General features: G+C 38.6%; 1 protein-coding gene across 1 annotated transcript in view; it reads right to left on the bottom strand.

Moving 5' to 3' along the window:
- Positions 1-13,518, bottom strand: part of SHR3 (steroid hormone receptor 3) — a gene marked incomplete at its 5' end in the record, with an annotated part of 37,524 nt that extends 24,006 nt beyond the window's left edge. Inside the window, 1 exon segment of the mRNA NM_001025213.1 lies at positions 12,490-13,518. Within this exon segment, the coding sequence (NP_001020384.1) occupies positions 12,490-13,507 (1,018 nt within the window).
- Between the last annotated feature and the right edge of the window lie 520 nt (positions 13,519-14,038).

Below are 14,038 nucleotides of genomic sequence, written 5' to 3'. Positions count from 1 at the left end.
CCAGGAGGGCATTCGTACTGTTTTAAAGTATGCAGGTTATCGCCCTTCTTGTTCTCAGCTAGTCGATGCTATGCCCATTAAACCAGAAATATGACATGGGTACGTACGTCACTGCCCCTGTCACTGCCCCTTGCTTGAACCGCGTGACCGACCTGCCAACCCAAGTTCACAACCAGCCACACCCCCGTTACGAGCCAAATGCCACCAACTAATGAAGGAAGCACATGGAAATGTATTTCACACATTCTATCTCATGTCATCTTTTGATATGGACGATTCATCGTCTGGACTCTGTTCTATTTCTGGCCATCTGGTGAGAGTGATCTTTTGTTGAAAGGGATGAACAATGATGGTTGTCAATGTGGAAAATGGGTATGGGGTTTTGATTAGGTCTACCGGTAGATGCAGTGAACTTTGTTTGGTACAGCTAGGTGTAGGACATAGGCCTAGAAGAAGAAGGCCAACAATAACTACATGACATGTAGGCTATAGGCTACAAGAGTACTGTAAGTAGCTTGGGATCAAAAGTTAAAATTATTTTAAAGTGGTAAACATGTTTCATCCACAAAGCAAGAGAGAAAAGCCCACGATTCAAAAGCCATGTTCCTAGTGTAGTCAACATCACAAACATTTTGTCCTTGTACCATGATTCTACCATTCCCAAAGAAATATACGTGTATTTCAAATTCAACTTGTTAGGATTCATTTGGATGTATTCCACCATTAAAACAATACATGTTGCTATGTTGGCAAACGTTGACCAATCAATGCTATAGGGTGTATCCCCTTTAACTGAACTCGCCAAGATGACAATCTACTGCAAACAATAATGTGAATATACATAAAACCCATTTACACTACTGAAAAAAAACCATCGAAAAAAATTGTGGGTGTTTGTTAATTATGTGACATAAAATAATGCCTCAATGTTCATAATGACATTCTAAAATGATAACCCTATTCAACTAAAACAGCTGGGAAGAAGTCTAGCCTATTAATTATCCTCTAGTGACCTTCACTAATACTGGACACAAGGGGCTTGCAAGCATTAGGCTAGTTCTAATTAGCAAACCCTTTTTTTTTATTATACTTTAAGAAAATTCACAAAAATGTGGTCTTCAATACTCGCTATCAAGACTACAGCATGATGAAAACCCCATGAAATATACAATTAAATACCTTTGGTCCAATAAACTACCCCAAAATAGGGCCTTGCCTGACTCTTTGCAAGTATTGTTTGTTCAACCACTCAACATGAACAAACAATGTTTGAATATGTAGACTAGCACTTGTGTTTGTCACTACCCTAATAGGAAACATCTCACCAAGGCCAAGCCTAGCAAACCTGGTTACATAATACCCGGTGGTCATCTGATAGCAAAGCAAGGGCCAGGCTGGACTATACCATTATTCAATGTCACAGGGGATGAGGGAAACAAAGTAAGTTGAGGGGGAGTATCAGGTGCAATTAGGGACTTATTATACATTTTTGATGGATCAAACAAATACCAGAAAACTGTGTAAACTGCTGAGGAGAATTGTTATCCTCTTTATTACTTAAATCACTAAAGGGATTCATTTGAATGGTGATGTAACTTAAATTAGTCAACTATTCACAATCAGTAGATTTTTTTTCCTTACAAGATTATGGGGAAAGAACAATAAGAAAAAGGTTATTAGTTTTTGACAGTATTTATATTGACTAGGTGAAACAAAACCAGTTTTAAAAGCCACATTACACTTACAGATTAAAACATTATGATAGGCCGATATACAGCGCACAGCTACAAAATATAGTAAGCTCTAAAATCAACTGCTATTATCATCACGGCCATGGATTGACTCTAGAATGTCACAAAAGAATCCTACCAAGCAACAAAGTGTATTTTTAGGATCCAGGGCCTGTAAGCTATGATACAATAGGTAGCGTAAAAGAATGCGAATGACTCAATACATGATGGTCAAGCTCTATTCAATATGACCGCTGACTAGTGGTCATTTGTCTTCCAGTGAATAACACACTCCCTGCCCTTCACACATGGTTGGACCGGGATAGTGGACAACAGATTAGTGGCCAACTGACCGCTACAGTAAATGGTGTGAAAAGAATTTTTCAACTGACCACTAGCTTTAAATACAGAGATTCAGAGAACGACCATAGAGAAAAGATAAAAAGAAAATAGCAGTGGAAGAATTTGGTTCCTATGATAATAAGGACAGTAACCTTGGATGCTATTGCCAAACACTATCATCCAGTCATTAAAAAGGAAGAAAATGACTTTCAATTTCAATAAAACTATTGTGGGTGTAAGATGGATATAACAACAGGAGCATACAAATAATGTGTATGGACCCTAATTAGAGTTAAGCCCACGTATCTATTGAGTTGTATCATAAAATGTGGAGAAGGCATGACTCATTTGAATACAAAAACATAACCCTCACTTAAGTAACAATCCTCTTAATTTAAACGAACTTTGCCAAACTGACCTTATCAAAATAAAAATCTATCTTTACATCATTTTCACCCATTTGCACACTAAAAACATACTATAAACCATAGTGAACATTTACATAAAGCACACCTAATTGAAGTTGGAGAATAAATTAGTCACATAGTACACACAGGTACATGCAGGCCTACCAGTATTACCAGCATTTTATATGCATGCTCTCCAAATTTTAACATGTAGCCTATGAAACTCATCTGAATTAACAGAAACTTCAAGGTATGTCTCTTGCATTGCATAACAGTCCTCTTTCACTTCACTTGACTTACAACAATCTATGAAAAGTATTGGTCTTGTGCTGATCTGCTAATCAACTGTGGCTCTGAACTGTCTAGGGGATGGGGGGGGGGGGGGGCTATATTTACATGGTCCATATCTTTGGAGCAAGTATAGAAGAAAACAATTAATTGAACGAATTCCATTTAGATATTTGGATGGAAAGGCTTGGTCTTGCATAGACTCAAGAGTCGTTCACCATTTCCAGTCTGAGCTGACAAGACTAGAGCAGCTATATTTATGCATTTGGCCAGCTTAAGAAGACAATGCTTATCGAATGACAAAAAGAAGAAAGGATTTGAGGGGCTTTGTTTGGCAGATTCAAGGACAAGATGGTGAGTCTTCTTTTAGAAAACCCTGATCCTCAAAGAAAAGCACAATAGGAAAAGCAAGACAAAAGATGGGCCAAGTCATCCACCTAAAAGGCTAAAGGGGGAGAAACAACTAAACAACAAGGACAAACACAAGATACATTCTTAGGAAGAAGAGTAACATTAAACAAAGGATCTGACCACCAAGCTAAAGTATTAGACCATGGACCTAGGTCTAAGATTAGACCCATACATATACACCCAGCAGGAAGCGCAGTATGAAGTATGATACAGGATTACAGCCTTATTGCCAGGAGGGGGAAGGGGAATAGGTGAAACATTTCCTACAGTTTTCCACACTCTTTGTTTTCACTCTTTGGGTCAAGTCAACATTAATTAATTACTTAACACAATTTAATACATGGGGCCTGAATACATATCGCCAATTAAGAGCCAGAAAGGCATTGTGGTTGTTAGTGGCTGTGCTGTATGATAGTAACGATACATGAGGAGTCAATGCCCTCCTGGCTCTGAGCAGACAAAGTAAAGGTAAGTGTTAGGAAACCCTCTGGGTCTACAGACCTATCATACCATCTGGATGAGAAAAAGAGGAAAAGAGATAAACAGTGCATAGACCAACAAGTCAGCAACTACCATCTGGAAATGGGCAAGAACATTAAAATAATGGGATAAAGGTTGAAAGAATGGTATAAAGGTTCGAGAGTAAATAAGGGTGAAAATAAAGAGACCTGGGGGGTGTTTCACAAAGATCTTAAGTTGAACTTATCTCTAAGTTGGACTTAAAAAATATGGAAAGCCATTAGCATCTTTGAAAATATTTTGTAAAAGTTATTTTGAAAGGCATTCATTGTTTATTGAAATCATTCATATTTTCTTTCATCAAGGAGATTTCATGTTCTGGATGTGGAATTAATAAAAAGTCTAAAATACTTGAATTTCTGCTTTTGAATATATTTCATTTAAAGACTCCAATGGCTGTCCATAATTTTTAAGTCCAACTTAGAGTTAAGTTCTACTTAGGATCTTTGTGAAACACCCCCCAGGATGGATAGAAATAGGGTGAGAAAGATACAGAAACAAGATTTTAAAAGGAGGAGAAACTGAACAAACAGCAGAAAACAGAAAAGGATAAGCTACGGGGGAATAGGCCAAAAACATAATAAAAGCCCTTGGGTTTTATCAAGAACACTATTAGGTTATTCCCAAGCTAAATGAGGTATATTGAATTTTAAAAAAATCAGCAACACATGTGTAGCGAAGTAGAGATATCTCCCTTTAAACCAGGTAACCCCCACCTCTCTCTCTCTCTCTCTCTTTTATTGCATCTCTCTCTCTTTTATTGCATCATCCTCTCGACTGGAGGTCAGCAAACTACAGTGAGACGATACCCTCTCTCTCTCTCTCTCTCTCTCTCTCTCTCTTTCCCTCTCCTATTTCATCATCTTTCTTCCTAACTGAGGTCAGCGAACTACAGTGAGATGATACCTGGTCATTTTCCACTGGTCCAAAGATTCCAAGAATAGGATGTTTGAAGACAAAGCTCATATTCAACCAGTGTTTGTGTTGACTGATTATAAACAGGCAAATAGTGGGAAAACAGGCAAATTAATTATCCCTCTGCATACCAGTTTGAGCTGGAAGACAAAACATTTGTTTTCTGAGTAAAGGAGCTGAGTCACCAAAGAAAGTAGTAGCAGGAATATCCCCAACTGACCAATGAGCATTTGTATTTTCTACTCCTTCCCCTTATTTTTACTTTTGCCCAATCATAATGTTAGGATTAATGGTTCAGGAACACTGTTTGAGTGTCCATCGAGTATTATGCCCGCCCAGTCACCTACAGTAATAATAATGAAATAGTTAAGTTTAGGGTAAGAATATTTTGTAGGAGGAGATCTCAGAATCGAGATTGTGAATATGTAATTAGGTATAAAACCCCCATCCCCTGCATGAAACCCTCACTTGGAACCCCATCACTTGGAATCCTCACTTGGAACCCCCGCACTTGGAAACCCCCACCTGGAACCTCCTCATCCGAAACCCTTCTCCTGCTAATACATCTTTAATAATCATCAGTGCTTCAAATATCCAGTATACAACATACTTCAAGATTTGTACGTTGGAGAAATATCAGCGAGCAACAGTGTAGACACTTCGAGAGGTTGAGTAAATTCTGAAATACACCTTCCGTATTTTAAAGTCAACTCAATGTCAATTTCGGCTCCAGTCATTTGGGAAAGTGTCTGTTCCACGCTATAAAAGAACTGTATCCAGTTTAGTACAAAGTCACGTCCAGCTTCGTTCCCGTACCCGTCAAGTTCCAGTCCCGCCAAGTCACGTCCAGCTTCGTTCCTGCTATATCCTGTCCAGCTTTGTTCCCGCCAAGTCAAGTTCCTTCAAGTCAAGTTTCTCCAAGTCTCGTCCAAGTTCGTCCCAGTCGCATCCCGTTCCAAGTCAAGTCCTCGATCGAAATATCAGCGAGCTAAGTGGCCATAATTACTAACTTCATTTCCATTAACCTACCCTTTCCCTTCCCCATTAGACTGTAACTAATTAAGTAAGAATTAAGTCGCCCTTTTACTCTTAAGAATACTTTGCAATTATATTTATTGCAACATTTATATATAAGTTGTATTATTTCTATTATTCTGATTTGATGGATGAGATTTGTCATTCATATTAATTAAATAATTACCAAGTGACATCGTAATTCAAATCGTGTCCAAGCACTTTATTTCTGGATTTGTTTCTTTGTATTTTATATTTTAATAATATAATATCATACACTGATACAGTGGTCTATTTGAGACTAACCCCACCCCCGAGTGAAAGTCATATAGCTAGCGGACCAATACAAAAACCTGATTTCACTCGGAGCTCGACTCTATTATTTTCCTCATAATAGAAGACGGCGTGGCGTGGCCGTTAGACGGAACCCACGACCTTCGCGTTATCAGCACGAATGCTCTGATAGGATTTTGGTTTTAAATATTTCAAAACGCTGTAACGCTCCCAAAATAGTTTGATAAAAGACAGGTTTGATGCCAAGTCCCTGTCAGTAAAAGTGCCTGTATATGTAGTGTTTTAGTTTTGTAGAGAGTTGATCAAGTTCACACTATTGCCTTGGTTGTAACGTAGCCATGAGCATAATGAGTTGCATTTTTGTGATTATGTTGGTTTCTGTGAATCTGTTTGGCATGCCTCTGGTTGATAAACTTTGTTGTCAGCTGTGTGAGTGTGGAGGAGATGATGACAATGAACAAGACGACATAATAGTTGACAGGTGTATTTCGAAGAATTTAAAACGTTCTGTATTTCCAAGCAGAGCCAAAATTAAGATTTGAGATGTCCCCATTCGGTTAGATTTCAACCAGCACTGACCTATATTTTTTGCTTTTGATTTATTTAAGGTAATTTAAATATGTTGTAGTAACATTATGGCAATTCCAAAAGTTTTCAAGTACAATGATATTTTTTTTCTTCCTGTAAGTAACATGTAAGTTTTTTTTCTTTAAACCCGAGTAATTTATTATAGTATTGTCAGAAATCAGGGATTTTTTAATTGTGTCAGGGAGAAGGAATTATTGTTTAAAGTTGCGCAAATTAATTTTGTTTCGAGGAGTGCATGAGGGCACTCGCTCCGATTTATATTTTAAGTTGATAGGAAGAAATATTTTTAGTGAACACATGATAGTTTGCTACTACCAAATTAAAGATTTTGGGTATTGTTGTGATTGAGGTAATCATAGGTAATGAGACAGAAAGTATAAGAAGGCTGAGAAAAGTGGACCTAATAAAGATGTGCGAGAAGATTTTCATTAAATTAGATGTAGCATTTAAGTTCCAGTTAGGGTGGAGTTCAGGGAACTGCCACGTATTCCCCTTATCAAGAGCTCATTGCTGGCTTAGTTTCTGAACCGAAATAAGTCGTAAATAGGCATGATGCAGATAAGGTAGGAGTAGACTGTTTTAAAGTAGTTTAGTATTGGAGATCATCATGTTGCGGTTAGTCTAAAAGAAAGATAACCTTGCGCATGGATGAGTTTTTTGTTTTGTTAGTATTTTCTTGAGGAAAATATTAAGATGCTGCCTTTGTAGGAGCATCCAGATCGTATATATTTTTTATGTGTAGTTGGAAGTCTGATCGGATTTTTTAAATTGGTCCACCGTTGCTTTGCCTTTTGTGCTTAAGTTTCTAGCCTGCTAGTTGCTGATATCACTTTTTAGAGATTATTTTTTTACGAGTAAAACTAAAAGTATTTTTGTTTTAAAGAAAATAGTTAGATATGAATTTTGGTAGGGATAAGAGAATTTTTTGATAGAGAATAGATTTAATTTGCCATTTTGTTACTTCAGCATATGCAACTGTTAAATATCAGAGTGTTCGGATTTTGATTTTTTTTTGAAAGGTTGGAGATGTCTAACCCAGGCCCTATAATGAATAGCGATGATTGTGAAGAAATTGTAAGGACTGTCCCATAGAGAAAAAATGATAAGGTAGATGACGTGATCCCGAGGTTAGGTATTATTTAGCAACTTGAACTAGATGATGAGGATGAGTGGTGATAATTTTTGTTGATGTTGTTTTTTTGTTAATGATGATGAAGTGGAAGGTGATGTTACCCCATCCCCTACCCGTCCGTGTGAGTAGCAATAGGCCGCCTCAATTGAAGAGGAGGACTGCCCCCCGAGACAGTCACAAAGATGCCCGCGCCCACCGGATAAGCTTATCTATCAACAACAACAACAAAAAAAAAAAAAAAAAAAATAAATAAATAACGTTTTGTTTTGTGAAGAATTGTGTTGCTGCTTTGGGTGAAAAAGGTGTTGTTGTTGTTGTCCCCACTTACTTAGTTTATAGTGTGTGCCAAGAGGTTATCACTTTAATTTTATGTGAAGGTTAAGATGTTTCCATTAAATATGAGGTTTATTGGGACATAATTTGTTTATTTTGTATTTCATGGTTAGTGACCATTAGCTTGGCTTTATTGCAAGCTCTAGGCACTGAACTGACATTTATGCATCGGATCGGAATGCATGATGGAACCCTATAGTGTTTGTGGAAATTGCCTGACACGAGTTGCTTAATTTTTTAAATTTTGTTTGTAGTAAATGTAGAAAATGATTTTAATTTTATTATTATTGAAGGAAAGATAGGATGTCGGAGCATCATTAGGGATAGTTCGGAGGGAAGCGTCACTCGCACTTAATTGCTTGTGCATGCAACCTAGTATGTCGAGAAGTCATGTATTGGAGTACATGTACAATTAATTAAATGAGTATAATTTTTGTTGATAACATTGCCGGTGGTCATTGGCTTGGCTTCGCGCGAGCTCTAGACGCCGTCATGGTGTGCCCAATTGGGGATTGCATAGTATTGTTTATGGTTGGGAGTTCAACAGACACCCGACAGCTTGATCATTTTAGTTTTATGTTTGTATTCCATAGTAATTGGATCGGGGTAATGTTATTTACATTGACCACAGTGCGTTCGGAAAGCTATGAAGTTAAGTGTATCACCTTTTTCTCTTTCTTCTACTATCCTTCTCCTCTTTTTGTAGTTTATGTTTTACGTAGCTAAGTGGTGTATTAATTAAAGGAATATTAAACAGTTGTACCAGGACTGAGGCGACAGTTGTGGATTTGGTTAATCATTTGAGACATTTGGTCGATTGGTAGGGAAGAAGTAGTAAAATAGATGTAGTTCTTATTATACATTGTGTATCTTTGCACTAATAGATACAGTCATAAATGATGTATACTATGATATATTGTACTTTGATACAATATCGCTTGATTTAAATTTGTTTGGGAATCTGAGGATATACCGACATGATATTATTTTGTGTAATTATTTGCATTCTAGCTATGCATTTGATTTATTTTAAGTTTGCACCGACGTTTTTGTAGATGGATTTGTAGAGAACTAGAGATGGAGTTTAATCTCTGTTGTTATGTAATAGGACATGACTTGTGTACGTAGGATACTTTGGTCATAAAGTATAATTGTGTTTTATGCTATTGCCTTCATATCTTGTATATGAGCGCAGTAGGCATCAATTGAGTGTTGTAGTAGTATTTTAGATGTCATTTGGTAAACCATAAGTATAGGAAAGACAGTTGTACTTAAGTGAGGTGTGTTCTTTTATATTCCATTTTTGGGAATGGCGAGGTCGCCATTCAAGTGGCCAAGGGGAAGATGTAGCGAAGTAGAGATATCTCCCTTTAAACCAGGTAACCCCCACCTCTCTCTCTCTCTCTCTCTTTTATTGCATCTCTCTCTCTTTTATTGCATCATCCTCTCGACTGGAGGTCAGCAAACTACAGTGAGACGATACCCTCTCTCTCTCTCTCTCTCTCTCTCTCTCTCTTTCCCTCTCCTATTTCATCATCTTTCTTCCTAACTGAGGTCAGCGAACTACAGTGAGATGATACCTGGTCATTTTCCACTGGTCCAAAGATTCCAAGAATAGGATGTTTGAAGACAAAGCTCATATTCAACCAGTGTTTGTGTTGACTGATTATAAACAGGCAAATAGTGGGAAAACAGGCAAATTAATTATCCCTCTGCATACCAGTTTGAGCTGGAAGACAAAACATTTGTTTTCTGAGTAAAGGAGCTGAGTCACCAAAGAAAGTAGTAGCAGGAATATCCCCAACTGACCAATGAGCATTTGTATTTTCTACTCCTTCCCCTTATTTTTACTTTTGCCCAATCATAATGTTAGGATTAATGGTTCAGGAACACTGTTTGAGTGTCCATCGAGTATTATGCCCGCCCAGTCACCTACAGTAATAATAATGAAATAGTTAAGTTTAGGGTAAGAATATTTTGTAGGAGGAGATCTCAGAATCGAGATTGTGAATATGTAATTAGGTATAAAACCCCCATCCCCTGCATGAAACCCTCACTTGGAACCCCATCACTTGGAATCCTCACTTGGAACCCCCGCACTTGGAAACCCCCACCTGGAACCTCCTCATCCGAAACCCTTCTCCTGCTAATACATCTTTAATAATCATCAGTGCTTCAAATATCCAGTATACAACATACTTCAAGATTTGTACGTTGGAGAAATATCAGCGAGCAACAGTGTAGACACTTCGAGAGGTTGAGTAAATTCTGAAATACACCTTCCGTATTTTAAAGTCAACTCAATGTCAATTTCGGCTCCAGTCATTTGGGAAAGTGTCTGTTCCACGCTATAAAAGAACTGTATCCAGTTTAGTACAAAGTCACGTCCAGCTTCGTTCCCGTACCCGTCAAGTTCATACAACTTATATATAAATGTTGCAATAAATATAATTGCAAAGTATTCTTAAGAGTAAAAGGGCGACTTAATTCTTACTTAATTAGTTACAGTCTAATGGGGAAGGGAAAGGGTAGGTTAATGGAAATGAAGTTAGTAATTATGGCCACTTAGCTCGCTGATATTTCGATCGAGGACTTGACTTGGAACGGGATGCGACTGGGACGAACTTGGACGAGACTTGGAGAAACTTGACTTGAAGGAACTTGACTTGGCGGGAACAAAGCTGGACAGGATATAGCAGGAACGAAGCTGGACGTGACTTGGCGGGACTGGAACTTGACGGGTACGGGAACGAAGCTGGACGTGACTTTGTACTAAACTGGATACAGTTCTTTTATAGCGTGGAACAGACACTTTCCCAAATGACTGGAGCCGAAATTGACATTGAGTTGACTTTAAAATACGGAAGGTGTATTTCAGAATTTACTCAACCTCTCGAAGTGTCTACACTGTTGCTCGCTGATATTTCTCCAACGTACAAATCTTGAAGTATGTTGTATACTGGATATTTGAAGCACTGATGATTATTAAAGATGTATTAGCAGGAGAAGGGTTTCGGATGAGGAGGTTCCAGGTGGGGGTTTCCAAGTGCGGGGGTTCCAAGTGAGGATTCCAAGTGATGGGGTTCCAAGTGAGGGTTTCATGCAGGGGATGGGGGTTTTATACCTAATTACATATTCACAATCTCGATTCTGAGATCTCCTCCTACAAAATATTCTTACCCTAAACTTAACTATTTCATTATTATTACTGTAGGTGACTGGGCGGGCATAATACTCGATGGACACTCAAACAGTGTTCCTGAACCATTAATCCTAACATTATGATTGGGCAAAAGTAAAAATAAGGGGAAGGAGTAGAAAATACAAATGCTCATTGGTCAGTTGGGGATATTCCTGCTACTACTTTCTTTGGTGACTCAGCTCCTTTACTCAGAAAACAAATGTTTTGTCTTCCAGCTCAAACTGGTATGCAGAGGGATAATTAATTTGCCTGTTTTCCCACTATTTGCCTGTTTATAATCAGTCAACACAAACACTGGTTGAATATGAGCTTTGTCTTCAAACATCCTATTCTTGGAATCTTTGGACCAGTGGAAAATGACCAGGTATCATCTCACTGTAGTTCGCTGACCTCAGTTAGGAAGAAAGATGATGAAATAGGAGAGGGAAAGAGAGAGAGAGAGAGAGAGAGAGAGAGAGAGGGTATCGTCTCACTGTAGTTTGCTGACCTCCAGTCGAGAGGATGATGCAATAAAAGAGAGAGAGATGCAATAAAAGAGAGAGAGAGAGAGAGAGGTGGGGGTTACCTGGTTTAAAGGGAGATATCTCTACTTCGCTACACATGATTCCACATATCCATTTGACAACTAGCCACAACATAATTACAAATCACAACTCATTATTACTCATTCACAGAACAAATATAAAGTGGAAAATCAAATCAAAACAGAATATCTAAAAATCACAAACACTGACAACCTACAAAAAAAAATTCCCCAATATTGAGAAAGAACAAAGATGTATGATATCAAAGACAAATCAAGCTACTAGAGATGACTGAACATGAATATTCATAATTGTGACTCAGTCTCAGTCAGATGAACTAAAATTAGCCTAGTTGTAGAGGTAATCTCGTTCTCAAAATCATTTTCCTCCCGAGCCGCTTTCTGTAAAGCTTAGGCTCTAAGCACAGACGCTTAGTACAATACTCACACACACATAATGTGTGCTATGTGTACATGTATGTGCAACTAGCAATGAGGATGAATTTTAACAGAAATGTAGCCTGCGAGAAGTCATTCTTAAGCTAGCTCTTAATAAACTTCTTTTATTATTATTTATTACACAACATAATTCAGCGTCCATTAGCATTTGAATGTTGTAATAAATTACTCAATTTTTTAGGTTACTTCAAATGATTAGGCCTAACCAGTAATGCTTGAAACCCAAGCAACAAATTTGAACCAATTTATCCCCCAAAATAGTAAGCAAATAAAAACATAGAACACTTGTTACCTGCAGGATTTTGTTAAATTCACTTTATCAAGAAACTTACCTTCAAGCATCATGCCCATATGAAGACATTTCTGAAAGCGGCAGTACTGGCATCGATTCCTTTGTGCCTTTGTCACTTCACATTGTCCATTTCCCACACATGTGTACACACGTTTGTTCTGAACTGTCCTCTTGAAGAATCCTTTGCAACCTTCGCATGTGATTATACCATAGTGAAGCCCTGTGGCTTTGTCGCAGCATATGCTGCAGAGCATCAGAGACTCGTCCTCATCTGAATTGCTCTCTTCACTATGGCCTTGACTGTCCAATCCTGAGGACTTGAGGGATGCAGCATCCCCCTCTGATTGTGTCCGTAGCTTTGGGTCAATGTTTGCCTCTCGCAAGAGATGCTGGGTTTGGAATGGAAGGTGAGGCGGGAATGGGAAGTGGGTTGGAGTTGTCGAGGTGGAGATTCCCGGACCAGCCGAGAAAGGAGAGAAGAGGAAAGTACCCGCTGTCATAGGCGACGGCAAGAAGCCGTTCGATACCGGTGTCGGAAGAGATGTAAGAGGAGACATCCTTGGGGTTGTACCCGGCGAGGACATTGCAGAGAATGGACTGAGGGCTGACATCGGTGACTCTACCCTGGTGATGTGAGGTCCATGATGGCTCTTCAAGAAGAAACTGTCTTGGGTTCTTGGGGGCATCTGTTGCTGGTTAGGGACGAGGCTCGGGACGACCAGGAGGGGCGGCGGAGGCATCATGTGATGCGGAAACTTTCCCATCCCCATGTCAAAGTGACCTGGGTGAATATGTATGTCCATGTCTGCCGAGGACCTGCAAATGTTGTTCTGGCTCTGTGCTTCTGGTGAAAAAGAGTCTTTCTGTGCTACTGAAGGTGACAGAGCTTCAAGGTCACTGCATCTGCTGCTGTTGTTGTTATTGTTGTGAAATGTTCCTCTCCATCTCTTGGAGGGTGGAAGCTTCAAGACCGAGGGATCTTCTTCGTTGTTGTTGCTGACATCACTTAGAGGTGAAAGTTTATTCGGAGTTAGGGGTACCTCAGAAATATCCACCATCCTGGCTCAACCTATAAAAAAATATCACAAAACAAAAGAAAAATTGTCAGAATTTACATATAAAGAATAATATTTTGAAAAATAACATGTGAAGCCTTGAAAACAAAGCACAACCAAAATAACCCAGCAGGTTTAAATCTTCCCAGGTTCCAATCACCTGAACGAGATCAAAACAAGCAAAGGAAGCAGCCATACAAAAACATCTCGAATTAGACCAAATAAGGCTTCTATTCTGCAAACAATTTTCTATAAATCTTGAAAGTTTAAGTGCTGTATCACGTCATTCATTATCCCAACTCTGAAAGAATAAAGTAGTAAAAGCTAGTGGTTTGGCAGCCTCAAATTAACCCAACCCTTCTCTCTCGAAACAACAAATACCAGGACACCAGTCTCTCGTAAAATCATTTTGGTAAGATCGTTTGATCAAGGCATACGAGAATTAGAGCATGAACAAAGACCATAATCATTGGCTTCTGGAAGTAATTTCCAAAATAAATCGGAAAGAAAATATTTTTCCCACCAACAATACCT

Source organism: Strongylocentrotus purpuratus, unplaced genomic scaffold, assembly GCF_000002235.5.
Source record: "Strongylocentrotus purpuratus isolate Spur 01 unplaced genomic scaffold, Spur_5.0 spur5_scaffold_4, whole genome shotgun sequence".
Taxonomy (NCBI): domain Eukaryota; kingdom Metazoa; phylum Echinodermata; class Echinoidea; order Camarodonta; family Strongylocentrotidae; genus Strongylocentrotus; species Strongylocentrotus purpuratus.
This window is presented reverse-complemented; position numbering and strand designations above follow the sequence as displayed.